General features: G+C 45.6%; 1 protein-coding gene across 43 annotated transcripts in view; it reads left to right on the forward strand.

Annotated features, from left to right (window-relative positions):
* Positions 1–26,025, forward strand: part of PDE4DIP (phosphodiesterase 4D interacting protein) — a 224,462-nt gene that overhangs the window by 173,316 nt on the left and 25,121 nt on the right. For 20 of the 43 annotated variants that reach the window (XR_010941031.1, XM_067727459.1, XM_067727457.1 and 17 more), the window contains 15 exons: positions 3,108–3,340; positions 5,968–6,403; positions 8,509–8,701; positions 9,576–9,695; positions 10,532–11,060; positions 12,546–12,781; positions 13,812–13,863; positions 14,982–15,205; positions 15,825–15,977; positions 18,014–18,199; positions 21,991–22,242; positions 22,591–22,722; positions 23,408–23,527; positions 24,977–25,166; positions 25,781–25,905. Coding sequence is in view for 42 of the 43 variants with exons in the window: in XM_067727459.1 (XP_067583560.1) it covers positions 3,108–3,340; positions 5,968–6,403; positions 8,509–8,701; positions 9,576–9,695; positions 10,532–11,060; positions 12,546–12,781; positions 13,812–13,863; positions 14,982–15,205; positions 15,825–15,977; positions 18,014–18,199; positions 21,991–22,242; positions 22,591–22,722; positions 23,408–23,527; positions 24,977–25,166; positions 25,781–25,905 (3,181 nt within the window). In the remaining variant the exon portion in view is untranslated. The remainder of the gene's footprint in view (positions 1–3,107; positions 3,341–5,967; positions 6,404–8,508; positions 8,702–9,575; positions 9,696–10,531; positions 11,061–12,545; positions 12,782–13,811; positions 13,864–14,981; positions 15,206–15,824; positions 15,978–18,013; positions 18,200–21,990; positions 22,243–22,590; positions 22,723–23,407; positions 23,528–24,976; positions 25,167–25,780; positions 25,906–26,025) is intronic. The other 23 variants (XM_067727458.1, XM_067727496.1, XM_067727471.1 and 20 more) reach the window with 8 other exon arrangements.

A 26,025-nucleotide genomic window follows, 5' to 3' on the forward strand; every position in this document is an offset into this window, starting at 1 on the left:
AAGCAGATTGCTTCATCTTTAATTTTGGACTCACCCTCCTCAGGAAGTGCCAGGCCTGGCCGTGATGGTAATTGTCCTCAGATAACCTCTCACACAATTCCATTCCCAATCAAATGTAAGATCTGTAACAAATACCTAGGAAGTTAGTTCCTGTGAAAGAAACTAGAGTAATCAATCATTGCCTTTCTTTGTTCGAATTTTTGCAATGGAGAAAAGTTAATCAACAAGCAAAACCGCAAAGGAGCGTCAGTGATGAACTTGAAAAAAGATCATTTTTAATACCCTAATGCTGTCTGAGAAATGAATTACACCGTGGGAGGTATGAAGGAATAGGGCTAAAACAAAACCACTCTATTCAAATAAGAGATCAGATCTGCACATTGATCTCCATGGGGCAAATGAAAAACCAGCACACATGAAAGTTGAATTATACCATGGAAGCAATAGAATAGATGAATTAGGAAATGTGAAGAATAACAACAGCAACAACTACCTATAAGAGACGTAATTAACAATAGAACTAAAGGATTCATACTACCACCACATACACTGGAAGCCCTGGGGTTTTACTTCAGGAAAAACAATAGAAATACTAGCTTTCCATAGATGTTAAAGAAAAAAATAAAAAGGTTAGATCCTGAGTCACTTTTCATGCATTTACATTTAAATTTTACAGACAAGGCAGCTAAAGTAAACTCCCTTGGACATGGAAATATGAAAAGGCAAATTAGCCTGGGAACAAATCAGACCTCTATTTTCTCATTTAAAAGTAAGAAATCAGACCAGATGAACCTTAAGGTCCCTTCTGGTATTAACATTCCATGGGTCTTATTTTTTCTTTTTAAAGAAAGTAGGTATATTTAAATCAATAGAAGATAACATACATCTAGAAGGCACTTTAAAAATAGATGGTATCATTAAAGTTAGACATTTTTAAGCAGAAGGAACCCTGAAGGTTTAGAAAAGAATAAATGTGTCCATATTCAAAGCTGATGACATTGTTTAGTTAGTTGCAAAGAGTTTATTTAGAAAGGTAATGTCACATAATTTAAATGAAGGGTGAGGTCATAAACTTTCAAAAGTGGTTTTATCCAGTCCCCCTTCCTTTATTTTGACCCAAGTGCTTCGTGGCACATGTGGGGATGGCCACCAGTCCAACTAAGCCTGGCAGTAGAACCATAGAAACACATTCCCAGGAGCCTCTCAATCTCAGGCTTACAACCCCAGGTGGGATGGGATGCCTAGGAAATGAGCACCTGTGTGAGGCATCTCTTCCTTCTATGACGTGGGTGCGTATCTCGCACATCTCTTTACAACCTCAACTGCTATGCTACTAAATGCTTTTACACATACGTGCCATATGAATCAACCCCAGGACATACCTGAAACCTAGACTTTATCATGCTGTTACGAGGTCCAAAGCAACAGTCAATGGCTTTGTGCCAAGCCGAGCAGCTGTTAATCATTGATCCATTTAAGCTCCTCTGAGCCCTGTTCTGTCCAATATATCAATATTTCTGACCTAACTGAAGCAATAAAGCACATAATTAATTCTACAAATCATCCCTAATCAAGTGGCCGCTACATGATTTATGGAGATGCACATAAATATTTTGATGACTTTGATGATTGTGAAATGATTCTGTATAGCCGGAATGAATTTGTGACAGGAACAAGTCATTATATTTATAGAGATAAAAGAAAACAATATGACCCAGAAATAGCTGTGGGGAGAGTTGGAAAATTGGGAGGTCAAAATTGACCTGAAGTTAAGTAAAACTCCAAAATGCTGCCACTGAAAGGAAAAATAAGCCAATATGACATTGGGATATAAGATTAATATTCAACAGACAGACAAGAAATTCACATACTAAAATGATTAGTCATACACTAAGTAGATTATCATACTCATGTTTTGGTTTCTACACTTTTAAAAGCATGGGAAAAGCTGGAGAGGAGCCCAAGACGAACAATAAAATTTTAAAGTTAAAAAATTAACTTAAAAAATTATTTATTTTTATTTTTGGCTGCATTGAGTCTTCGTTGCTGTGCGCGGGCTTCTCATTGCGGTGGCTTCTCTTGTTGCAGAGTGTGGGCTCTAGGTGTGCTGGCTTCAGTAGTTGTGGCACATGGGCTCAGTAGTTGTGGCTCACGGGCTCTAGAGCGCAGGCTCAGTAGCTCTGGCACATGGGCTTAGCTGCTCTGTGACATGTGGGATCTTCCCAGACCAGGGCTTGAACCCATGTCCCCTGCATTGGCAGGCAGATTCTTAACCACTGCGTCACCAGGGAGGCCCTAAAATATTATCTGAGGAAAAACTATACAATCTGCTCTAGTTGAACATTAAGGAGTAACTTCAAGAGTATCCTCAAAAAACAAAGGTGATGGGAAATTGCTTCTGCTTGTTTTCTTCTCACGCGCTTAGATTTGTAGAGAGAGTTTGGCTGGCAACATCAGCATAGGGTGATCACCAACAAGGGAAATTGGTTGCTAGGCAGGTGGCCTCTCTTTAACTTCTCAGCAATTGTAGAGTGTGATTCTCCTGTTGCCAATGAAATTAAGGTTGCTTTGTCTTAACTGTAGCTCCGCCTATACCCTAATTCTCTGACTAGGACTCCTGATTCCTGAGTGCCCAGATCCTTCCTCGTAATCATCCTTTTTGGAGTCTGAGTTACAGCCTCAGGCTTTGAGCTTTGGTATCTTAGCCATGATCTTTGCAGTCAAGGACTCAGGTGTTGAGCTGATGAAGCTTCCTGACTGTGAGAAGACTCCCGGAGAACTCTGTCCCCTCAGAAAGAGAAGGATCACAGCATCCACACTCTCCAGTCCTGTTTAAACCTCATTTGTTTGCTTTTGTTTTAAGTTTGGTGTGTGCTTGTGTTTTTTTCCTCACCCACCTCTGCCCATGGCAACAATTCTCCCTGCTTGTGGGGTATGTCCTCTCACCCAAACCAGTCTCCAGGGCCCTTATGGCTGAGGAGTCCTAGAGGGGGAGCTCCTTTTAGGTCTGCCTGTTTTGGTCCCCTAGAAGGCTGCCTTTGTGATCTGATGTTCCTCATAGATCCTCTTCAATGCACTAACTTCTTTAAACCATGATTTTCTTTCAGCTCATCAAGGTAGCTTTGGAGAAAAGCCTGGCAGCTGTGGAGACCCAGAACGTATCTCTTGCCCCTCCATCCACGACAGGAGAGGACAGTGACAGGGGTCTTCAGGAGGAGATGCTCCACCTGAGGGCTGAGATTCATCAGCTCTTAGAGGAGAAGAGGAAAGCTGAGGGGGAACTGAAGGAGCTAAAGGCTCAAATCGAGGAAGCAGGATTCTCCTCTGTGGCCCACATCAGGTAGGATGTGCACCAGAGAAGGGGAGCCTGCTGACGGAGAGGCTACCATAGCCAAGGGACTCACCTTGCTGCTGCCAAGGCATTTGTGCTGCCGTGGGGCTTTTTGATCCACATCCCGTGCTCCGTGCATTAATTGTTCTACAGATTCTTAGAAAAGTTAATCATATTGGATAATGGGGATTATCAATAATTACCATTCAAACTATTAAAATAAATCTGGTCTTAATTCAGTATAATAATGTCCATTATTAGCTATACATATATGACTGTCATGAGTGGAAATCTCCTAGTTGAATTCTTTTGAATTGACTGTGACATGTGAGGAATCTTCTGCTACCCAAGATGCTTCACTGCTATATGCAGAACCAGAATAGTCCATGAGGAGAAGGATTTATACAGAGGCCCTTCCACCTCCACTCAGCTCTCTCTCAGTAGCACAAATCCTTAAATCACAGAATAGCAATTTTAATAATCTCTGCTGTTTTATTTACTTTGCAAAAGTGGTAAGTAGCTTATTCATTGGCTAGATTGACCACTCTGTCTTTAATGGCTTTTTTTCAAAAGATGCTTGGGGAACATGCTGGTAACATAGGGCTAATCCACTTATTCATTCATCCCTGAGGGTCATCATCATAATGGCCTGCTGTTTAGAACACAGCTGTGCAGATGTACAACTTCTAACTCATGCCCTATTGTTTCCCTACCTATTATGTGCCACTTAAATGTCCCTGAATCATAGAATGATATTAGTACAGAAGAGGATCTTGACATCCAGCATAATGTCTTATTTCATAGTTGAGGAAACTCTGGCCTAAAAAGTTCTGGTAACTTGCTCAAGGTTGCATAATAGTCCCTGGCTAGACCCCTGGCTCCCAATTATTAAATTATAAACCTTTTTCTTCTATACTGTATACTTTGTCAAACAATTTTTGAAATACTCTTGTGATCATCCTTAATGTTGGTTCTTTTACTCTGAATTATCGTGATATTTCTTTTCTTAAATTCTACTTAAGTTAAAGCTTAAGTTTGACTTAAACTTTGTTATGTGTCAACTTTGTTGTGCTATCATGGGTGAGAACAATACATCTCTTTTGATCCTATAGTTGAATATACAATCCAACCAAATGTAGGTACCTTCATGAATTATTTTCCTTTTTCCTCAGTTACTAACCTAAAACTGATTGAACTCTTCCTCCAACCTGAAGCACCACTGATACTGTAGAAGATAGAATCTATGTAATTCGTAGTCCCTCTTTTGAGATTTTGTTGAACATTGCTGTTGTTAGTTTGTATTGTGAACACAGCAAATATAAAGTTATGACATAATATTAAATATTCTTCTTTATACCACACATGTGCCCCTTTCTTTCCCTTTTACACATCAGTTTTGGTAAAATACCTGTCCCACTTTTCTCCATTGAAACTCTCATAGACGATCTCTCTGATTCCTGTGTCCTAAGGCATTTTCATCCTTGATTGAAAGCTACACAAGCTGTGCTCTATTCCAAAACTTCAGGATCTGAGAAACCCAGTCTAGGGGCATAGCCAACTGCTGGTCCTTCAGGCTATGAATTATTACTTCCTTTGCCTCTTCTGGTCAGCAGTTCTCAATTTAGCGTGCTTAAGAATCACCTGTGGAACTTAAGTAAAATGTCGATGTGTAGGCCTTAGCTCTAAAGCTTTTTAAACAGGCACCTCCTAGGATTCTGCTGTCAGTATTCCTCAGGTCTGCAGCTAGTATGAGCAGGATTAAATGACTTCTCTGTTGCAGACACCGAGCCAGCCATACTACGTATGTAATTTCATGTAAGCATCCAGTAACTCCACTAGGTCAGTGTTAGAGGTTAAGTGAACTGCCTTTTTAAGTAAATTGCCTTTTTAAAGCCATATTTTTTATTGCTTCCACCCAATCCTAGTGAAATATTCGGTGGGAGGAAAGGCTGCGTCTAGAATGTCTTGGTGAAAATTAGTTATTTAGTCCATTTTATTTCCTCAACAAATTGAATATTTTATGCGCAGCTGGCACTGTGGAGGTTCTGGAGGTACAGGGTGAACGGGACACGCAGAATCCCTGTTCTTATGAAGATGATCTCCTATCACAGGAGCCAGATGTAAAGCAAATAATTAACATAAGTACATTTGATGATAGTTGTGATTAGTGTTATTTATTTCTTCTGTGTTCCTAGGTCCAAATTTCTCATCCAGTAGTTGAAAAGTGACTGATGATAATTAATAGAACCGTAGAATCCATAATAATAAATTTGTCCCAATGTCCTTTTTATTTTTTTCTTAACAGTGTAGTTACCCTTGTTTATTCCGGAGGCCACTGAAAATTAGAACATGAGGCTGCAAGCATGAGTAAAGACAACTAGACTGGGTGTCTTGAGTCCTAGATTTTTAGTGATGATGCTGCCACCAAGTAGCTATGGGAGTGCGGGTAATCTCTTGCTCTTTCTGAGTCTTGGTTTCCTCGTGTATAAAATAAGGGAGTTGTTGTAGGTCTCTGAGGTCTCTTCATGCTCTGGGGTGTCTCTGAGTCTCTGATGGCCTAAGGTGTGGGTAAACGGGGCTATTAGGAACCGAGGCCAAGACCAGACCTGGCCCCTGATTATGTATGTTTCCTGTAGGAACACCATGCTGAGCCTTTGCCTTGAGAATGCAGAGCTGAAAGAGCAGATGGGAGAAGCAATGTCTGATGGATGGGAGATTGAGGAAGACAAGGAGAAGGGCGAGGTGATGGTGGAGACTGTGGTTGCCAAAGGGGGTCCGAATGAGAATAGCCTTCAGGCTGAATTCAGAAAGCTCCAGGGAAAACTGAAGAATGCCCACAATATCATCAACCTCCTCAAAGAACAGCTGGTGCTGAGCACCAGGGAAGGGAATAGTAAACTTAATCCTGAGCTCCTTGGGCACCTGGCCAGGGAGATTGACAGAATGAACACAGAGCTGGTTCGCTCTTCTGGAAAGCACCAATGCCAAGAAGAGGAGGGTGTGACCATGAGGCCTTGCCCCAGACCCCAGAGCCTTGACCTTGGGACTGCCTTCACAGCGGATACCCACCAAGTAAGTGTGGGATTAGATGGAATGAAAGACGCTTGGAGAAGGGTTGGAAATGTCAGTTTCTACCTAAAACAGTTCTGCCCTGTGGGTCGAGGTGCCAAGGGAAGGGCACCTTTGCACCACAAGTAGTGGTGATAATATTCCTCACACATCAACCTTTAGAAAGGGTTTTTACAACATTATCTTATAAATATTACATGAATAATTAATTTTCCATAAATATTTGAGTGCCTAATTTTCCAGATAAGAGACTAGACATTGGAAGCAGGCAATAAGGCTTTGTCTCTGTCCTTCAGGTATTCAGTATGGTGGGAAAGATGGCACAAAACCAGATCATTTCAATAAGATGCAATATAGGGATACATGGGGTTTTAAGGCAGCCAGACAAGTGGTGTGTAATGACATCTCTTCCTTATCACTGCCATTTTCATCACAGCTCATCACAGGTGTCTGTCCCTGAGCCTCAGAAGGAGTTATCGGGATCCTCTAAGGGGAGGCAGCTGAGCTGAGGATTAAGTAAAATGGAGACTACAGAGGATTCTTTTTTTTTTTAAATTGGGGTATAGTTGTTTTACAATGTTGTGTTAGTTTCTACTGTACAGCAAAATGAAGTAGAGTTCCCTGTGCTATACAGCAGGTTCTCATTAGCTATCTATTTTATACATATTAGTGTATATATGTCAATCCCAGTCTTCCAGTTCATCCCACCACCCTCCCCCTTTCCCCCATTGGTGTCCATACATTTGGTCCCTACATCTATGTCTCTATTTCTGCCTTGCAGACCGGTTCATCTGTACCATTTTTCTAGATTCCACATGTATGTGTTAATATATGATATTTATTTTTCTGACTTACTTCATTCTGTATGACATTCTCTAGGTCCATCCACGTCTCTACAAATGACCCAATTTCATTCCTTTTTATGGCTGAGTAATATTCCATTGTATATATTTACCACATCTTTATCCATTCATCTGTCGATGGACACTTAGGTTGCTTCCATGTCCTGGCTATTGTAAATAGAGCTGCAGTGAACATTGTGGTACATGACTCTTTTTGAATTATGGTTTTCTCTGGGTATATGCCCTGTAGTGGGATTGCTGGGTCATATGGTAGTTCTATTTGTAGTTTTCTACGGAACCTCCATACTGTTCTCCATAGTGGCTGTATCAATTTACATTCCCACCAGCAGTGCAAGAGTGTTCCCTTTTCTCCACACCCTCTCCAGCATTTATTGTTTGTAGATTTTCTGATGATGCCCATTCTAACGGGTATGAGGTGATACCTCATTGTACTTTTGATTTGCATTTCTCTAATAATTAGTGATGTTGAGCACCTTTTCATGGGCCTCTTGGCCATCTGTATGTCTTCTTTGAAGAAATGTCTATTTAGGTCTTCTGCCCATTTTTGGATTGGGTTGTTAGATTTTTGGTATTGAGCTGCATGAGCTGTGTATATATTTGGAGATTAATCCTTTGTCCACTGATTCGTTTGCAAATATTTTCTCCCATTCTGATGGTTTTTTTGTCTTGTTTATGGTTTCCTTTGCTGTGCAAAAGCTTTTAGGTTTCATTAGGTCCCATTTGTTTATTTTTTTTATTTCCATTACTCTAGGAGGTGCATCAAAAAAGATATTGCTGTGATGTATGTCAAAGAGTGTTCTTCCTATGTTTTCCTCTAAGAGTTTCATAGTGTCTGGTCTTACATTTAGGTCTTTAATCCATTCTGAGTTTATTTTTGTGTATGATGTTAGGGAGTGTTCCACTTTCTGCAGAGGATTCTGAGAGGGCAACTGGGCAGGAATGCAGGGAAGGATGAGTGGAGGTTTCCACCCCTTCTCTCTTCAATCATTGAAAAAACATTTACTGAGAGCTCCTCCTCGTTAGATTCAATTGGCACCATGCTATGTGTTGTAGATACAGAGATGAATAAAACATTACCCCAGCTCTCCAGGAGCTCGTTCCGGAAAGCAAGTAAGTGCCAAATGGGATGAGGAGCGCTGTGACAGACACATGAATAAAGTCCACAGGGTTCGCAAGGGGTAGCAGCCATCACTGCCTGGGGGATGAGCTCAGACTGCCCTGACCCTGTGCTGGTTCTTTTCACAGCTGGTCAACCAGCCCCAGGCCCGTAACTCTGGACCTCAGTCAGAATTTAGCCTCCCAGGATCCACCAAGCACCTGCGCTCCCAGTTGGCACAGTGCAGACAACGCTATCAAGATCTCCAGGAGAAGCTGCTGATATCAGAAGCCACTGTCTTTGCCCAGGCCAACCAGCTGGAGAAATACAGAGTCATGTTTAGTAAGTCTTAAGTTCACGTCACCAAAGTGTCTGTCTTCTCCCTGAGAAGCCACATGCTTTGCAGACTTCACTTTTCTTCCCCAAATTTAATCCTGACCACAACCCTAGGATTGTGGAAGTGGATACTTCAATTTGCAGATGGCAGAGAAGAGTAAATGAATAAATCAAGTTTGCAGTGACAGTATAGGGAGGAAATGGACTAACACCTAGATTTGCTGATTTCTGGTACAGTCAACAAACTGCCTTACCTCTCTCAACGTATGCTAACTGCTTCTCTTCTGCTCCTCTTTGCACCACATCAGATTCTTAAAAAATATACCATCATTGTTGGTCTAGAATCAGCGCTTTCTAATAGAACTTCTGCGGTGACAGAAATGTTCTATACCTACGTCATATGTGGTCATGGAGAACATGAAATGTAGTTAGTTCAACTTGGGAATTTTAAGCTTAATTTTAATCAGTTTAACCTAAAATAGTCCCACGTGGCTAGTAGCTACCTTACGGAACAGTACAGATCTAGATGTCTTTGAAACTCTGAATTAGTTCAGCTCCGTTCAAACATTTACTGAGCCCCTGTGAACAAAGCATTTACTCGTTTCCCTGGGACTTCTAGAGATGACTTAAAAATGTCTGGTCCCAGCGAAGCCCCGTTATCTGTAGATGGGATCATCAATGGCAAACAGGCTCATCGTGGCAGAGGGAAGTCCTGCTGTCTGGAGCAGGTGGTCTCTTCTCCCACCTAAGTCCAAAGAAGCATCTATTCCACTGTGGACCTAACCTCCCTGCACCCTAAGGGCCAGGGTATGTGCCACTGAGGGTGAGGGTGTATGTGGGTAATTCAGATACTCTGTAACACCCCCTGTCTCTTCCTAAGCAGGTGAATCCTTAGTGAAGCAGGACAGCAAGCAGGTGCAGGTGGACCTCCAGGACCTGGGCTATGAGACTTGTGGCCGAAGCGAGAATGAGGCTGAGCGGGAGGAGAGCACCAGTCCCGGTAAGAGCACAAGTATGGGGTTCACCTTCCCTCCCTAGAGGCAGCCTTCACATTTGGGTGCCGTTGGCAAGTCCCACATGCAACGAGGAGTAGGGATGAGGGGGCATGGTAGACTGAAGAGGACACAAGACCAGAGAGGGACAGGAAGTTTGGAGGAGAACTCTTGCCCAGAATGAGGCTGTGTGAGTTTGAATTTCTACAATTAGTTTTCAGCATACTGCTGTTAATTTAAAAAAATGTTCTATCCAACTGTTTATTATAGAAAAAATACTAAGGTCTATTTATTAATGAGAAGACCAGATGAGCTTTGGGGGAATAGGCAAACCATAAGTTTAAAAATATATATTCTTCTATTATAAAAGTACTGTGGGGCTTCCCTGGTGGCGCAGTGGTTGAGAGTCCGCCTGCCGATGCAGGGGACACGGGTTCGTGCCCCGGTCCGGGAAGATCCCACATGCCGCGGAGCAGCTGGGCCCGTGAGCCATGGCCGCTGAGCCTGCGCGTCCGGAGCCTGTGCTCCTCAACGGGAGAGGCCACAACAGTGAGAGGCCCGCGTACCGCAAAAAAAAAAAAAAAAGTACTGTGACTATAGGGACATCCACCAAATTGAAATCAAGGAGGAAAACACTTGAGTAAAATAGAAGGTGACCACACCTGACTTGCTGGGCTCTTGGGAGGGTAAGAAATACTGCATTTGAATGTTAGTACAGTGCCAGCGCTGAATAAAGTACTGCTTCAACTTTTGCTCTAGTAATTATTGTCCTCAAGACCTTGAAGGGAGTGGCCTCAGCAGCACGTCCAGCTTTACTCAGGAAGATGTCTTTGTCTTTTCTCAGAGTGTGAGGAGCATGACAGCCTCAGGGAAACTGTCCTAATGGAGGGGCTATGCTCTGAGCAGGGACATCTGAGCTCCACACTGGCCAGCCCCCCTGGAAAGAAGCCCTTGGAGAGCCAGCTAGGGAAGCAGGAGGAGTTCCAGGCATATGGAAAGTCAGAAGACATCTCTGTCCTATGTAAGGACATCAAAGATCTGAAGGCCCAGCTGCAGAACGCCAACAAGGTCATTCAAAACCTCAAGAGCCGGGTCCGGTCCCTCTCAGTTACAAGCGATTATTCATCTAGTCTGGAGAGACCCCAAAAGCTGAAAGCTGTTGGTACCCTCGAGGGATCTTCACCTCATAGTGTCACTGATGAGGACGAGGGGTGGCTGTCTGATGGCACTGGGGCTTTCTACCCCCCAGGGCTTCAGGCTAAAAAGGATCTGGAGAGTCTGATCCAGAGGGTGTCCCAGCTGGAAGCCCAGCTCCCAAAAACTGGAACAGAAGGGAAGCTGGCCGAGGAGCTGAGATCAGCCTCGTGGCCTGGGTAAGGAGGGTACTCTTTGGACCATTACTTGATTGATGATGTCTAAGTTTATGTTTGAAGGAGGGTAGCCCGGGCAGGTAGAAGAGAGAACCCATCAGGGCAATCAGAGGAGCACCTATTTAAACGGTAGCCCTAGGTCTGAAGAAAAGACACGTGACCCCTGCTGGGAGATACCAGGTCCCTGGGATTTCCTCCTTAGGAATGTATTCTTAAAGTGACAGGATATATGATATAAGTGGTAAGACTGGAGTCAGACTTCCTGGGTTCGAATCCTAGCTCTGGGACTTACAGGCTATGCAACCTACTCAGTCTTTCTGAGCCTATTTCTTTACCTATTAAATGAGGATAATAAGAAAACCTATCTCAAAGGGTGGTTATTAGGTTTAAATGAATTAATACAAGTGCTTATAATGATGCCTAGCATATATTAAAGCTCTCAACAGTATTTGCCATAATTATTATTGTTATTGATACTTTGTGGTTGAAAAACACCAGGGTAGATAGTCCTCTCAGTATCTGGGTCATCTATGCTGAGTAACAAACCACCCCAAAGCTCAGGGGATTGAAGCAATAATTTATGTGGATTGGCTGGGCTGAGCAGTGTAGCTCTCACTTGGGGTCTCTCATGCGGCTGCCATCAGATGGAGGTTGGGGCTGGAGTCACTGAAATGTCTGCCTGGACACAGCTTCTTCATTCATGTGTCTGGTGACGTGGTGCTCCTTGGCTTCTCTCTTTCTCCATGTGGCTCCTTGTCTTCCGGGGCCTCTCCTCCTGGCCTGGGCCTCTCATAGTACGGTGGTCTCAGGGTAGTTTCACTTCAGCATGGCAGCTGGCTTCCAAGTGGAAGTTGCCAGGCCAGTTAAGAGCGACTCCTGGACTCAGTACAGTGTTACCTCCACTATGTTACCTTGGTCATGGTGGTCACAGAACCCACCCAGAGTTAAGGAGGTGGAGAATAACTTCTGCCCAATGATGAAAGAGGGACACAGCCACATTATAGAGGAGCACATGGAACGGGAGCTTGAGTAATGGCCAACTTTGCAAAATACAGTCTGCCATAATATAGATGGTCTTTGAAGTAGAAGACATGAAAGGACCTATTTGGATTTTTAGTATTTATTGAGCATCTACCCAATAACTATATTTAGTATTTATTGAGTATCAACTGTAAGTCTACACTATATTGGTGCTGTAAGGGATGTAAACGATGGCACTGTATTTACCCCCACAGAACTTATTTTTCATTTTTGGACACATGACTAACACATATAAAACAGTGGAAGAATGGTGGCATACCATGTTGTTTGATGCAAGTTTGTCAGAACAGAATTTACTCTTAAATACATCCTTTGGTTTTTGTGCCAGAATTCAGCTTAAACGGAGGAACTCTTAGAGATGTTCTCACAGAAATGACTACAGAAGCCCCCATAACTTAATTTTCACTCTTTTCCATTCTTACCCTTTCCTCTTCTTTCCTACATTAGGAAATATGATTCCCTGATTCAGGACCAGGCCCGAGAACTATCCTACCTACGCCAGAAAATACGAGAAGGGAGAGGTATCTGTTATCTTCTCACCCAGCATGCGAAAGATACAGTAAAGTCTTTCGAGGACCTCCTAAGGAGCAATGACATTGACTACTACTTGGGGCAGAGCTTCCGGGAGCAACTCGCTCAGGGAAGCCAGCTGACAGAGAGGCTCACCAGCAAACTCAGCACCAGTAAGTTGGCCACAGGGCTTTTGGACACTCTCAGTCCCTCCCAGAGCCCAGCCCCAGGTGACCGCCACACCTCCACCACAGCCTTTTAACCCAGGTTCTGCTTCCACTTCATTTAACCCAGGGGTCATTACAGAATCGGGACTGGCCAGTGGGAAGCACCGAGGAGGAACCACAGGGTCAGAGAGGCCATGATTACAGCATCATTTATGGAATGTGACCTTTAGGGAAGGAGGCTGAGTCCATCTAGTGCTAAGGGGGAGAAAGGGAGAAGAGATCAGAGGACTTCACTGTAGTTAAAGGAGCCCTGAACCGAGACTTGCAGTACGCAAGCTCTAGCCTGGATGCTGCCATAAGTTTCTTTGGGCAAATGACTTAACCTTTTGGTATCTCTGTTTCTTCATCTATTGCCTGGTATTGCACATGAATGTAATTCAAATACAGAGGAAGCACTATGCCCTTTTGAACATGGTTTGGGCACTGAATGTCATAGTACAAGGGCTAGGAATATTGGTAATTATTGAAGCCCTTGACTTAGAATTTCCTGACAGCACCCGAGGGAGAACAGCAGGATCAGTCTTGGGGGCCAACCATCCCACATCCTAGCGGCAGGTGCAGAGGTGGGACAGGGCTGTTTATCATCTCCTCAAAGCAAGAGTAGGTTCTACATGAAAGCTGTGATGGGTCACAGAGCTGCTCCGTCTGGGAGTCAGTCTGTGGCAGGCTTGGAGGCTGGAATGTTCCAGAGGGAAGTTAGCCAAGTGCCTTTTATACTTTGTTTGCATTGATTTAGGGTAGAGGAAGTCATGATGGTGATTACCAGGTCAGGGAAGGTCTGCCTGGTGAGCTCAGGAGAACCTGCAGGTCTGTTCTCTAAAGATACAATCTGAGGTCTCCCAGAGCAATTCTCCCACATATCCTGGACATACACAGAGTAGTCACTATTTTGCACCCAAATCGGCTCCTGCATTTATAATGTGTGAAGTGAGACCTGTTTAATTTCTTACTGTTTCTTTCTGAATTTGGTTTGCAGAGGATCATAAAAGTGAGAAAGATCAAGCTGGACTTGAGCCGCTGGCCCTGAGGTAATTCAAGTAGGATCTGGTAAAGAATCAGGAACAAGGCCTAAGGGGTCAAGGGTGGCTGCAGTTTCACAGATCAGGGGGAAAAAAGGAAAATGCTGATTGTAATGAATTCATTTATTCATGGAACACATTACTGTTCTTTTTAGCCTTACTCTCTTTTGATATAGTTCTATTGATTTCTGTTTGTATATTTATTCAAATTAGTAACCTAGATTTATTATTATATTATTAGCTTAGTAACCTAGAGTCAGTCTGACTTAAAAGTAAACTAACCAGGTTTTAAGGGTCCTTGGCACCCCAAGGATCTCCTCTGCTTCCCCACTGTGTGTTTAAAGACCAAGGTGTGCTTTTTGCCAACTTGGCTTTCCCCAAGTTGAGTTGGCAGCGAGTTTAATGGCCACACAATTTCCTTGGGAAAAAAAGAATTGTATTACAGTTCCTAATTTAAAAAAAGTGCTTGACGTTGCAGATCCCGGGAGGCTACAGCGTCTTAGGAGCCAGTTTTCACTGAGTCACTGAATGTTATCTCATTACGTGCAATAAAATACAGGCTCAGAGTCCTTTGTAGTCACTAGTTCACGCCCCTTTGTGTCGTGAGTGTGCTTTAGACCACTCAGTGCTTCTCAAAATATCTGCAGTGAAGGACAAAGTATTTTTTTTTGTTTGTTTTCCTTTCTAATCCATCACAGACACACACATTGTCTCTATCTCAGTCAACCAGATGATTCTACTTATCATACTCCTAGATGTTGTGGGAATGCCACACTGCTATGTTTCTCAAGGCTTACCTTGCATTTCTGTACTCACTGGAGACTGGGAACCAACAGTTCTCGGACTCCAGCTGTACTGGGGACCATACGTTAAGCAGCAGTGCCTTGGAGCACTAGCTGAGCCTCTGCTAGTCCTCAGTGTGTTGTGTGGCCAGTGCACTGGGTAGCTCTTGCTCTCCTTCCCTCTGCACCTGGCTTACTTTCCACTCCTAATCAGAGATGGGTGATTTCGTTTACCCTTTGCAGGAATGGTCCCCTTGACTTATGTGGCTTTTCCCATGTGCCCTAGTCAGGACTAGCTAGTCCAGTGACTTTGGGTTCAGCTGTTGTCCTCCTTCGCCCCACTAGGCTCAGCAGGGAGCTGCAGGAGAAGGAGAAAGTGATTGAAGTCCTGCAGGCCACGTTGGACGCGCGGTCCCTAACGCCCTCCAGCAGCCGTGCCTTGTCTGACTCCCACCGGTCTCCCAGCAGCTCTTCCTTCTCGTCTGATGAGCCGGAAGCCTGCTCTGACATGGACATAGCCAGCGAGTACACACACTATGAAGAGAAGAAGGCTTCACCCGGTCACTCAGGTAGCCTCCACTTTCTGAGTGGAACCACCTCTATCTAGGCTGAGAGGAGACCTCCACATCCAGGCCTTATAGAGGCACCTTGGTGTGTATCAGGCCGAACCGTGCCAAGCACAGGCCCCGGTGGGTCAGGATCTTTGCTATGCTCCTGACTCTGCAAGTTACCCCTGTCGCTGGGTTTCCACCAGGATACGGATACTGCTGTTGGACACGGCGAACGACAGTGGGGAGGGTGAAATTACGGAGACTTCTCTTCCCCACTGCCTCATGAGCATACCATCTGTCTGACTGACCTCCTTTTTTAAGATGGGATATCTTACCCCTCCAGCTAGCTGCAGTTCCTGAACCCCGGAGTTTCCGTGGGTGTCCACAGATGCTGCTGGACTTGCCTGGTATTTTTGGAGGTGCCACTTTCATGGTTTCAGGCTCTGAGCCCCACTCTCACCTCTAAGGTGGCTTTCCTCACTGAAGGAGCTGTCTGCCAGTAAGGAATGAACACCGCTCCCAGCGCTTGTGCTTGACGCTCTCCCTGAAAACCAGGCTCTGCCCTGGTTAAATATAAGGCCAGATTCCAGTTCTTTGTAGAACATCAAACATGTTCTTTCATTCATGGGTTTTGTAGATTCCATCCATCATTCGAGTCTTTCTGCTGTACTGTCTTCTAAACCATCAGCAACCAGTGCGTCTCAGGGGGTTAAGGCCGAACCCAGCAGCAGCCCCAGCAGCTTGCCAGCTCCCCAGAATCCCCCCAAGGAGGCCAGCCCGGCCCATCCAGGTATGCAACAGCCAGTGGGGCAGGGTCTTCATCTCCTCTTCCTCAGCTGCCTGTTTGACTTTTCTTCAGGGACAAGAAAAGCATCATTAGGAGCTTCTATATCAATACATCAAATCCTAGACAAAATCAAGAGACCATCCGGATTAGCGAATAGTGTCTGACTACTCTTTGTTTTAAATATTTTAGAAAAGTAAATAATCCACAATAGACTTTGATCTACGTATCAATTTTGACCAATAGTTGACTAATCATTCTAGAAGAAGCATCTTCATTTCTTTCTCTCATTTCACCCTGAGAATCAGAGGCAAAATGCTTCTCCTAGGATTACTGTAGCTAAAGAACAAAGGGAAATTTCCATCCGCTGCTCCCTTATATGTGTTCCCCATTTTATCCGCAGAGGAGCCTCTACAGTAGGCAGGGCAGCTTACTTCATAGCTAAGGATGCTTCAGTATCCTCAGACAAGATTCTGTTCATATTACATTATCGTTCATGGGTTTATGAATGGGTTGGTAGTCCTTGATGTGTATATGGTGTGTATCTTGGACCAGTAGTTGTACATTTCATTTACCTGCCTCAGCTTAGTTACCAGGGGGTGCATTGTTCAATCACTGCTCCACACTGGCAATGGCAGAGAAAGGGCAAACCTTGTTCTCACCTCCTACCACCCAACAAGATGGGCTGGCTGGCCGCCTTCAGTGTGGTTGTGGTGAGGTCGGACTCGTGTAGAGGTGCCCCCAGAAGAACAGCACTTTCCTTCTGCCGCCCTTGTCTCTCTTGAGGACAAGTCAACCAAAATCTTAAGAAAAAGAATGTGTTCAATTCTTTCTGAGCCTGGGCTCAAAGTTTCTGGGCCAGAGTGGGCAGCAGCTAAACCAGGGAATCATGGGGAAAAGCTATTCACCTAAGCACTGTAGACATCTGTGTAAATGCTTTGGGATCAGAAAGAGCAGAAGGTCAGGGGTTTTAAAATCAGAATGCCTCCCTGAAGGAGGCCTGGTCTGTGTCACTTGGTAATTCAGGGGTCTTTGCTGTACTGCTCTGATACTATGTCAGTATCTTGGGGTAAGGGATGTTTTTCAGAATGTGATCATTGTCTTTCACGTGAGACATTCTCCACAGGTCTGTCTTGGTTTCTTCTCCCTCTGTGGGCCATCTGCCCGATAACTCTTTTTAGGAAGAGGAGACAGATTCAAACATGAGAACTTCCCAGGGTTCCTAAAGACCTGTCTATAGATGGACTGCCTAATGATGACCTGTGAAGATTTTTTTAGAAAGAAATTTCTAAGCCCTACTGCCAGAGTTTATGATTCAGTAGATTGCAGTAAGGATGAAAGAACCCGTATATTTTAAGAATCTTTCTTAAATTATTTGAATGTCCAGAAAGATTTGCAAGCCATTGTGTGTAGGTCAGTATGCCAAGGCTTTTATTTTTCCTTTGGTGAATGAACACATTGATTTGGGATTCTGAAGTTTGTTTCCATCAGTGTTGAATTACATGCATTAGTCATGCAAACTTCCCCACTATCCTAGTCTACTTCTGCCCTCCTCAGGATGAGTCCTGTTGCTTTCAGAAGAGGACTTCTAGGTGTAGGGAGAGTCTCGTCACAAGGGCCAGGACTAGCACATGCTGGTAGCAGCACTGCAGGGGCTCTTGAGAGCAGCCAGGCACAGCCGTCCTCACCTATCCGTGTCCAGATGGCTAAGATGGGGCTTTCATGGCTGCCTGGGTTATGGTAGTGCCACCTTGCCTTTTGTAGCCAATTGTTTTCAAGATGAGCATAGAATGTGTATGCAAGATACATGTACAGGATACATCCCTGGCAGGGAAGGAGGAGGAGGGGGTCAGCTAGGCCAGCATCCTGGGTAACAGTGCTTCCCCTTGGCCATCTCAGTCATCACCACATTGAATGATAGACACTCCCCAAGGAGATGTTTGGTCAGGGAATAGTTTCCCCTTCTCAATCTTTCACCCATTCTTTTCTCTGACTTTCTCTCTAATGGTTTATCTCCTTTCTCCCTAACTTTCTGTTTCTAGGCCTTCATTTTCAATCCATACCCACGCTGGTTAGCCTTCCCCAGGCACCACTGCCCTCAGCTCCACCCAGCTTCCTGCCTTTCAGCTCTGCTGGCCCTCCCCTCCTTGGCTGCTGTGAGACACCCATGGTCTCCTTGGTTGAGGCTCAGCAGGAGCTGCAGATGCTGCAGAAGCAGTTGGGAGAAAGTGAGCACTTCCTGCTGCATTTGTGTTCTTGCGAATGATGGACCCACACTGTGTTTCTCTGCATGGCTTTGGCTGGATGGCAGAGTTTTAAAAAATAACATAGGGGTACACATTATCAGTGGACAATTGAGGGAGGGCTGTGCTTGCTGCTTTGGGAACTATATTTACTGTTATCTTTCTCATGTGTGTGCCTCATCAGTTAACAGATATATATGTTCATCAGGCCCTAGACCTGGTGCTCTCCCACTGCTGACAGTGTGGGGTAGCTTCCGCCAAGTGTATTGAAGCCCTGACACATTGGCAACATGTTCACTGGCAGGACATGGGAGAGAGGTTTTTTGCCTGCCAACGCAGGATGAAGTGGCCAGAAAACGATGGCCACCTTCAATGGGATCATTTCCATGGCAATTATATCCTCCTCAGTGAAATGTTTTTAGTCAAGTTCAAATTCTGACATCATCAGGTTCGGGGCTAAAAGGATGGTGGAGGAGGGGTTAAGAAGGGGTGCCAGGGCTTCCCTGGTGGCGCGGTGGTTGAGAGTTCGCCTGCCGATGCAGGGGACACGGGTTCGTGCCCCGGTCCGGGAAGATCCCACATGCCGCGGAGCGGCTGGGCCCATGAGCCATGACCGCTGAGCCTGCGCGTCCGGAGCCTGTGCTCCGCAACGGGAGAGGCCACAACAGTGAGAGGCCCGCGTACCGCAAAAAAAAAAAAAAAAAAAAAAAAAGAAGGGATGCCAAACCTCTCTTCCCCTTACACGAGGTTAATTTCTGTTTCTGCACAGGCGACACAAGGACAGCTAGAAACAGAAGCACAGGCTGTGATGTCTGATTGTGAATTCTGTCAACTCCCAGATATAATTGATGCTATGTAGTCACAGAATTCATAGAATATGTGGTCATCTTTTAGAGAAAGGTTTGATGTAAATATGGGCTGGATGCCACATCATAAAACATTTTGTTTTATTTTAAGCTATAAGCTATCACTTATAGCTTAAAATAAGAAAAGAACCTCACGTGATGAATTTGCTCTGTAGTAGTGCTTAAAAAAACTAGAAAGCAATTTGAAATTACCTTAAAACCACACTCTGTGCCTGTAAAGAAGAGCTTGGATGAGGCAGAAATTAAGGGTAGGGTCACTGTACAAAGGGTGTCCAACGACCTAAGACCACAGCTAGGAATCTGCATATCTGAAGCCCCAAAGGTCATTCGGATTGGCTTATTTATCAGCTCTGAAAATGGATACACTGTCTACTCTGACATCAGTTTGACTTCCAGAACCAGCTAGACTGAGTCTATTTTTAGAAGAGTTTGTACATCTTCCTTTCTGCCGGAAGTGAAGTCTTAGAGGCTACCTTCTTATCAGCATCACACAGGTACAGCAGCCTAGGTTTGCCTACCAACGTGAACATGGTTTTACCCTGTTCCCTGCCAGAGCAGTAACTAAAACTCAGGGAAGTGAGGTTACTTGTTCAAGATCACTAGTAACTGGGAGAAATGGGCTTGAATTCAGATCCTCTGCTCCCAGTTCCATATTTCCATTATATCTTCTCTACCTAGAATGGTTTTGTTACAGTCCTGCTCAGAGCACAGAGCTGAGCTCGGCTGAACGACTCTGGAGGCCCCTTGCAACAATCTTTTCTCTCTTTAGAGATGAGGGGAAGGTGCTGTTCTCTCTGATCTAGAACTTGCTACTATAGCACACCTGGAAGCAACAACTGTTGGATAACAAATTTGTTCCATGGCAAAAGGCAAAGCTGTTCTCTAGATTACCTTTCTTTTCCTTGACACCTTTTCCTTCATCTTTCCACACTGTCCATTTGTCTTTGCCCAAAGGGAAAGGTGGAGGAAGGAGAGCACTGTGCATGAAAGGGTCTGTGATGTGGGTTGAATTGGAGTCATATCCAGTCTGTGCCACTGGCCAGAGTTTGGGTGGTCCCAGCCTTGGTGAGGAAGGCTGTAGCCCTTTCTTTTGCCTTGTCAAGCACAGTCCTCACCAGCTCTCCTCCTTTGCTTTGAAACAAGCTTCCAAGTGGACAGTGGTGCATGGCGGCTTCTCAGGCCACTGTGGGGCTAAAATTTCCTTGTGCAAGAGTCTGTCTGGTGTCTTTGCATGGTTTAGGGCATGTGCTCTGTATCGTGTGACCGGAAAGACTGGAACATGAGAATACTGATCACTGTTACCGATAGACTTGGCACCTCCTATGACCTTGGTGAGATAGTAAGCTGACTGTCGACAATCACTGATTTCCCCCTCTGCCTGTGTGGGGCTGGGGTTGAAGGAGGTGTGAGAGAGGCAGGAAGTCACATTCTTTAAAATACTGACTACAGGGCTTCCCTGGTGGCGCAGTGGTTGAGAGTCCGCCTGCCAATGCAGGGGACGCGGGTTCGTGCCCCAGTCCGGGAAGATCCCACATCCCACATCCCACATGCCGTGGAGCGGCTGGGCCCGTGAGCCATGGCCGCTGAGCCTGCACGTCCGGAGCCTGTGCTCCGCAACGGGAGGGTCCACAACAGTGAGAGGCCCGCGTACCTCAAAAAAAAAAAAAAATTACTGACTATAGTTTAGATGCTTACGTGTTTCATCTCCCTCTTTAACTTCCTGTGATCCTAATGAATATCTAGTATTTTTCAAATTGGGGAAGGGGAGACCCATGACAATACTTCTCAAACTTTCCTGCCTCCTAGAATCAGCTGGGATGATTTTAAAACATCCAGTGCCCAAGCTGCACTGCATACCAATTAAGGTAAAACCTCTGGGGGTCCAGGCACCAGTACATGTTTTTACATTGTCTCAGATGATTCCAGTATGTGGCCAAATTTGAGAAACAGTTATAAATGAGGATCAAACTTGGCAACTGCCAATTGCATTAATCCCTCAAAGGGGGTTGGCTTGGTTGGAGGGAACCATGACCTCACTCCTCACTCCTATTTCGTAGGTGGAGCTACCTACTGCCCATATTGATAATCCCTGGAAGAAGGTAGTTTTCTGAATGTGAATATCCTAAACTATGGCCCTGTTCACCTCTTTCCCTCTCTCCACCAAGTTGGGCTTCTTTTTACACAGAAGCAGAGATAATGGGAAGGCCCATGATTTCATAGGATCTATGAAAGCACCAGTCTATGAAATGAAAGGCCCTCCCTCCCCCATGGAAGAGTGTTCATCACTCTTTAGACATGAGTGATGACATATTTCAGTTCCTGGAACCATGTTGGGTAAGAATGAAATCACCTCTTGCCTTACCTAGAACCTCCCCCAGCCTCAGCAAAGAAGTTCCTCACTCTGGAGTAACTGGGGCCACCATGTCTAGCTGGATTTATACCCCCTTCCTCTTCTGACAACCCCAAAAGCTGGCAGGTTAGCTTCTGGGTACAGCAAGTACTCATAGGGACACAAATGTTCCCGTTCACAGGTGTGCTCAATGCTATGGCCCATCACACTCTTAACCTCTGATTTTCCCAGTGAGTTCTACTTCTGGAACTTCCCTGGACACTGTCATGAGGAATTATCACAGGAGCCAGGATTAGGGCCACTGGACTTCCCTTTTGTGTACACTGGTGACTTTCTGATATGTTATTCATCCCCTACCTCTTGGTGTCTCATGCTAGCAAATACAAGGGGTGAAAAGTTATAGCCTCTAGGATGGGAATCCTCATCTAATTGGAATTTCCCAGCAGACTGGGACCTCTGATAGCCATGTCCCCTTTAGTGTCTGTTCTTAGCAATCACATGCTTCCTTGCCGATCCTTCTGTTCTGATACTGGTTCTCATTCATGTTTCATTCTGCCCAGGTGTCAGCAGTGTTCATCCTGCTTCCCCAGCCACATTGCCAACCAACCATTTAGAAGCCAGCTCTTCCCACTACCTCAACCCTGCCCAGCCCCTCTCTTCTCTGAGGGGCACCATAGAACTGGGCAGAATCCTTGAGCCTGGGTACTTGGGCAGCAGAGGCCAGTGGGACATGATGAGGCCTCAGAAAGGGAGCATATCTGGGGAACCATCTTCAGGCTCCTCCATGTACCAGCTTAACTCCAAACCCACAGGTAAAGCACAAAGCCGAGCAGGTCAATTATTTTTCTAAACCGTGTGAAACCCCTTACACTTACCAGTTACCCTGGTAGCTGTACATGTACAATTACAACTCCCTTACACGAACCCCTGCATGGGAGGAGGCCCATGGGGCTTGGTTAGCACCAGCTGTCCTGTGTTTGAAGCCAATTTACTCTTTAAACAAAGTCACCTGAGCTCCTGGATGCCCGTGAGAGAGACCGGTGATGTTTAGGGATCTTGCTGAGAGGCCACTGGCCAAACCCCACCCCCCCCATATGGGCCCCACTAGTGACCAGGATTCTCCATCTCCCACCTCCTCCTGTCCTGCTGGGTGACTGCAGGGACTGACCTGCTAGAGGAGCACCTTGGTGAAATCCGGAACCTGCGCCAGCGCCTGGAGGAGTCCATCTGCATTAACGACCGCCTGCGGGAGCAGCTGGAACACAGGCTCAGCTCCACTGCCCGCGGAAGCGGTAGGAGAGGCCCAGGCCTTCCTGTTTCTGGTTGTAATTAGGGAGCTGCTGAAGGTCAACCCCTAGGCAGATCTTTGCAGATTTCAAAGCACCGAGGTCTGCTTTTCTGTATTTGCTCCTTACACCAGCAAGGCAGAGGGCAAGTACTTACTATCCTCCCGTTGCAGCTGTATCTGAGCTCAGAGAGTAACTTTCCTTGCGGCAGATCTAACCAGGTCTGGTCCCCAGGATCCTCTGACTTCTCTTCCATCCGAATCTGCTCATATCTGCCTGCTGACTTCTGTGTCCTGGTCCTGTGATTGGCAAGTGGTAGAGCCAGGTCTGCAGGGCCTCCTCCAGCCGCTTACCGAGGTGGCCTTCCTCCCCCACCCCCGCCAGGCTGCTGACACTTGGAGTCCGTCCCTTCCATACGCCCTTGTCCTGCCCACAGCTCAGCAGCAGCTATTTAGGGGAAAGGGCCTCCTGAACAGCTACAGCCAGGGCGCGTGGTAATGCACGCACAGAACCCACTCAGAGGAGCCACAGGAAAGCCAGGCATTCAGCCCATCGGGCTTTAGGCCCAGGATGCGAGTGCTCTGGGTTTTCTGCTGGGTTGGGATAGTATCTTTGGAGATACAGAATGAGCAACACAGAGAGCGTCTGTTACCCAAATGTGTGACTTGCCTGCTTGCACTTCCTGGGACAGGACCCACCTCTAACTTCTACAGTCCGGGCCTGGAGTCCACACCTCAGCTCTGCAATGAGAACAGAGTCCTTAGGGAAGAAAACCAGAGGCTTCAGGCTCAGCTCAGTCATGCTTCCAGAGGTGAGTGGTCAAGAGCCGCAAACTGTGGTTACTCCCTTTCCTCCCTGCCCGTACCAGTCACCAACTGGAGAAGCAAAGAGACGAGGTGGAGAGAACAGAGCTACCCAGACCCAGCAACCCCAAACTCCCATAGCTATTCTCACTCTAGAAAGGGTAGTTTCTGGCAATTCCCAACCATGGGCCCTTAGACTCCTAGGCTCCAAGGACAAGGCGCTCTAGGAAATCCACCACCTCTGTGCAACCCCCCTGCAGATATTCAGGCATTAGCTCTCAAACTGCAACCTTAGTGCCTGTTCTACCTGCCCACAGTTCACAGCTAGTTTGGACCCAGGACAGGGAGCAACATGAGGCCGATACACTCTCTCAGGTTTCTCCAGACGTGGCAGCTCTGTGTATCCCTCCCATGCTGATCTGCTATCCCCGTATCTCCTCACCACCTCCTACTCATACACTCAGGGCTCCTCTTTGGTCACCAGTCCTCATGACTCTGTGTCTGAAGATGCTAGCAAAATGTCCTCCAGAGCTTTCCCAACACTATTCAGTGGGCATCCACGTGTGGGCATCATTTCCTGTGCGGCCTGGTGGGGCAGCTGACCTTAGTGTTAATTGACTAAATGGAATCCATATACTTTCAATTACAAATTATTTTTATTTACAAATATTTATTGAATAGCCATAACAGAGAATAGTGGCTAAGAGGATTAAGCCCAGAAGGAAAGAATGCTTGTGGGAAAGGAAAAAGACATCAAGAGATATTTCTAACTTAGCCTCCTCAGAGCAAGAAGATGTGAGAGGAGTGATCTCTGCTTGGGAAGATAACAAAAATGATAAGATAAGGGAGAAGGCAGAACTACTAAACTACCATTGCATGCCTGGAAAGAGCAGAACAGACCTCACAGGTGAGAAGATAGTAAGATTTAAAAGAGCTCAGTCTGCCAGGCCCAGGTGATTCTGCCCCAGCCGACTGACAGCACCGGAGCCTTATTCTCAGAGTCCCTGTCAATAGTCTTTGAGAAATCATGAAGATCAGAGAGATGCTGCAAGACCAGGAAAGAACAGATAGCTCTATTTGCAATATGATGAAAACAATATATACTAAAAACTGTAGACAAGAAATTTTGATGTGGATCTGTGGCAAAATTCAAGAATGGATTACTGCACAGAAGGTATGTGAAGACTTAAAAAACAGTGAGCGTCAGGAAGCAGAGTGTTTTCTCTAAAAGCAAGGTGGGACGTATTAAATGAGGATCAAAGGGCATTGCCGAGAAAGAGGTTCCCATCCCTCTGAGTGTGTGGATATAATAGCATACCCTCACTTTGTCTCTCCTGGCAGCATACGCTGGCCCTCCTTTTGCTTTAGTTCTGTTTGTCAGGATGGATGTGCTTGGGCTCATCTTGCTGCTGACCTTTGGCCCTACAATATATGTACTCCTGTGTTCTGCCCACCAGAGCACTCCCAGGAAACAGAATGCCTGAGGGAGGCTCTGCTGACCTCTCGATCCCGGCTTCAAGAACTGGAAGTGGAGCGGGAGCGCCAAAAGGTGGAACGGCAGCAGCTTCTGGAAGACTTGAAGGAGAAGCAGCAGGAGATCTTGCATTTCGAGGAGGAACGACTATCTCTCCAGGAGAAAGACTCCAGGTTAGAGGGAGCCCACTGATAAGGAAGGTGGCCCATTTTCAGATTTAGCAAAAGGGATATTGGCAAGACGGTTAATGGTCTTGCCATTGAGGTTTTTGGAAACCTCACTATCCCCTCCGCTATACCGGATTTATGGGTAACTTTGAACGGAAGGAAGGACTTCTCTGGGAATGTCTTTTTCACTCCAGAGTTGAAAGAGTAAAACCTTGTTATGGAAGGCTTCAGCATATCAGATTCTGGAGAAAGTACATTCTCGTGCTCCCAGTTAGTTTTAAGATATTAGTCCCACCATAACCTAGGAAGCTTCTACACCAGCCATGATGCTGGTCCCCAGTGTAAACCCTGTAACTGCTCGACAACATGAAAAGAGCAATGTGGGGCAGTAAGAATACCAGGTAGTGTGTCCTAGGTATGGTAGCTAATGGCATGACTCCAAGCACAGTTACTTTACCTTCCAAGCCTCTGTTGCCGCATCTGTAAAATAAAAGCGATGGTCTTCATGACCCCTAAGTTGACATCTAGGGCTAGAATTCTATGATGCAGAAGTTGGCTCACAGCCTCTTGCCCTGGTGGGGCCTCACCAGCTCAGCAGACCCTTGCTTCTCCCCTGACAGGCTGCAGCATAAGCTGGCCCTCTTGCAGCATCAGTGTGAGGAGAAACAGCAGCTTTTCCAGTCCCTCCAGTCAGAGCTACAGATCTACGAGGGACTTTATGGCAATTCCAAGAAGGGGCTGAAAGGTATGTTTTCCCTTCTTCCCCACACTATGAGCTTCTTGCTCTTGCTAAGAGTCCTGGTGAAGTCTCTACCTTGGGAGTTGTGGAGATCTTGGAAACCTATCTTGCTCTGTCTCAGAAAAA

Source organism: Pseudorca crassidens, chromosome 2 (assembly GCF_039906515.1).
Source record: "Pseudorca crassidens isolate mPseCra1 chromosome 2, mPseCra1.hap1, whole genome shotgun sequence".
NCBI lineage: Eukaryota > Metazoa > Chordata > Mammalia > Artiodactyla > Delphinidae > Pseudorca > Pseudorca crassidens.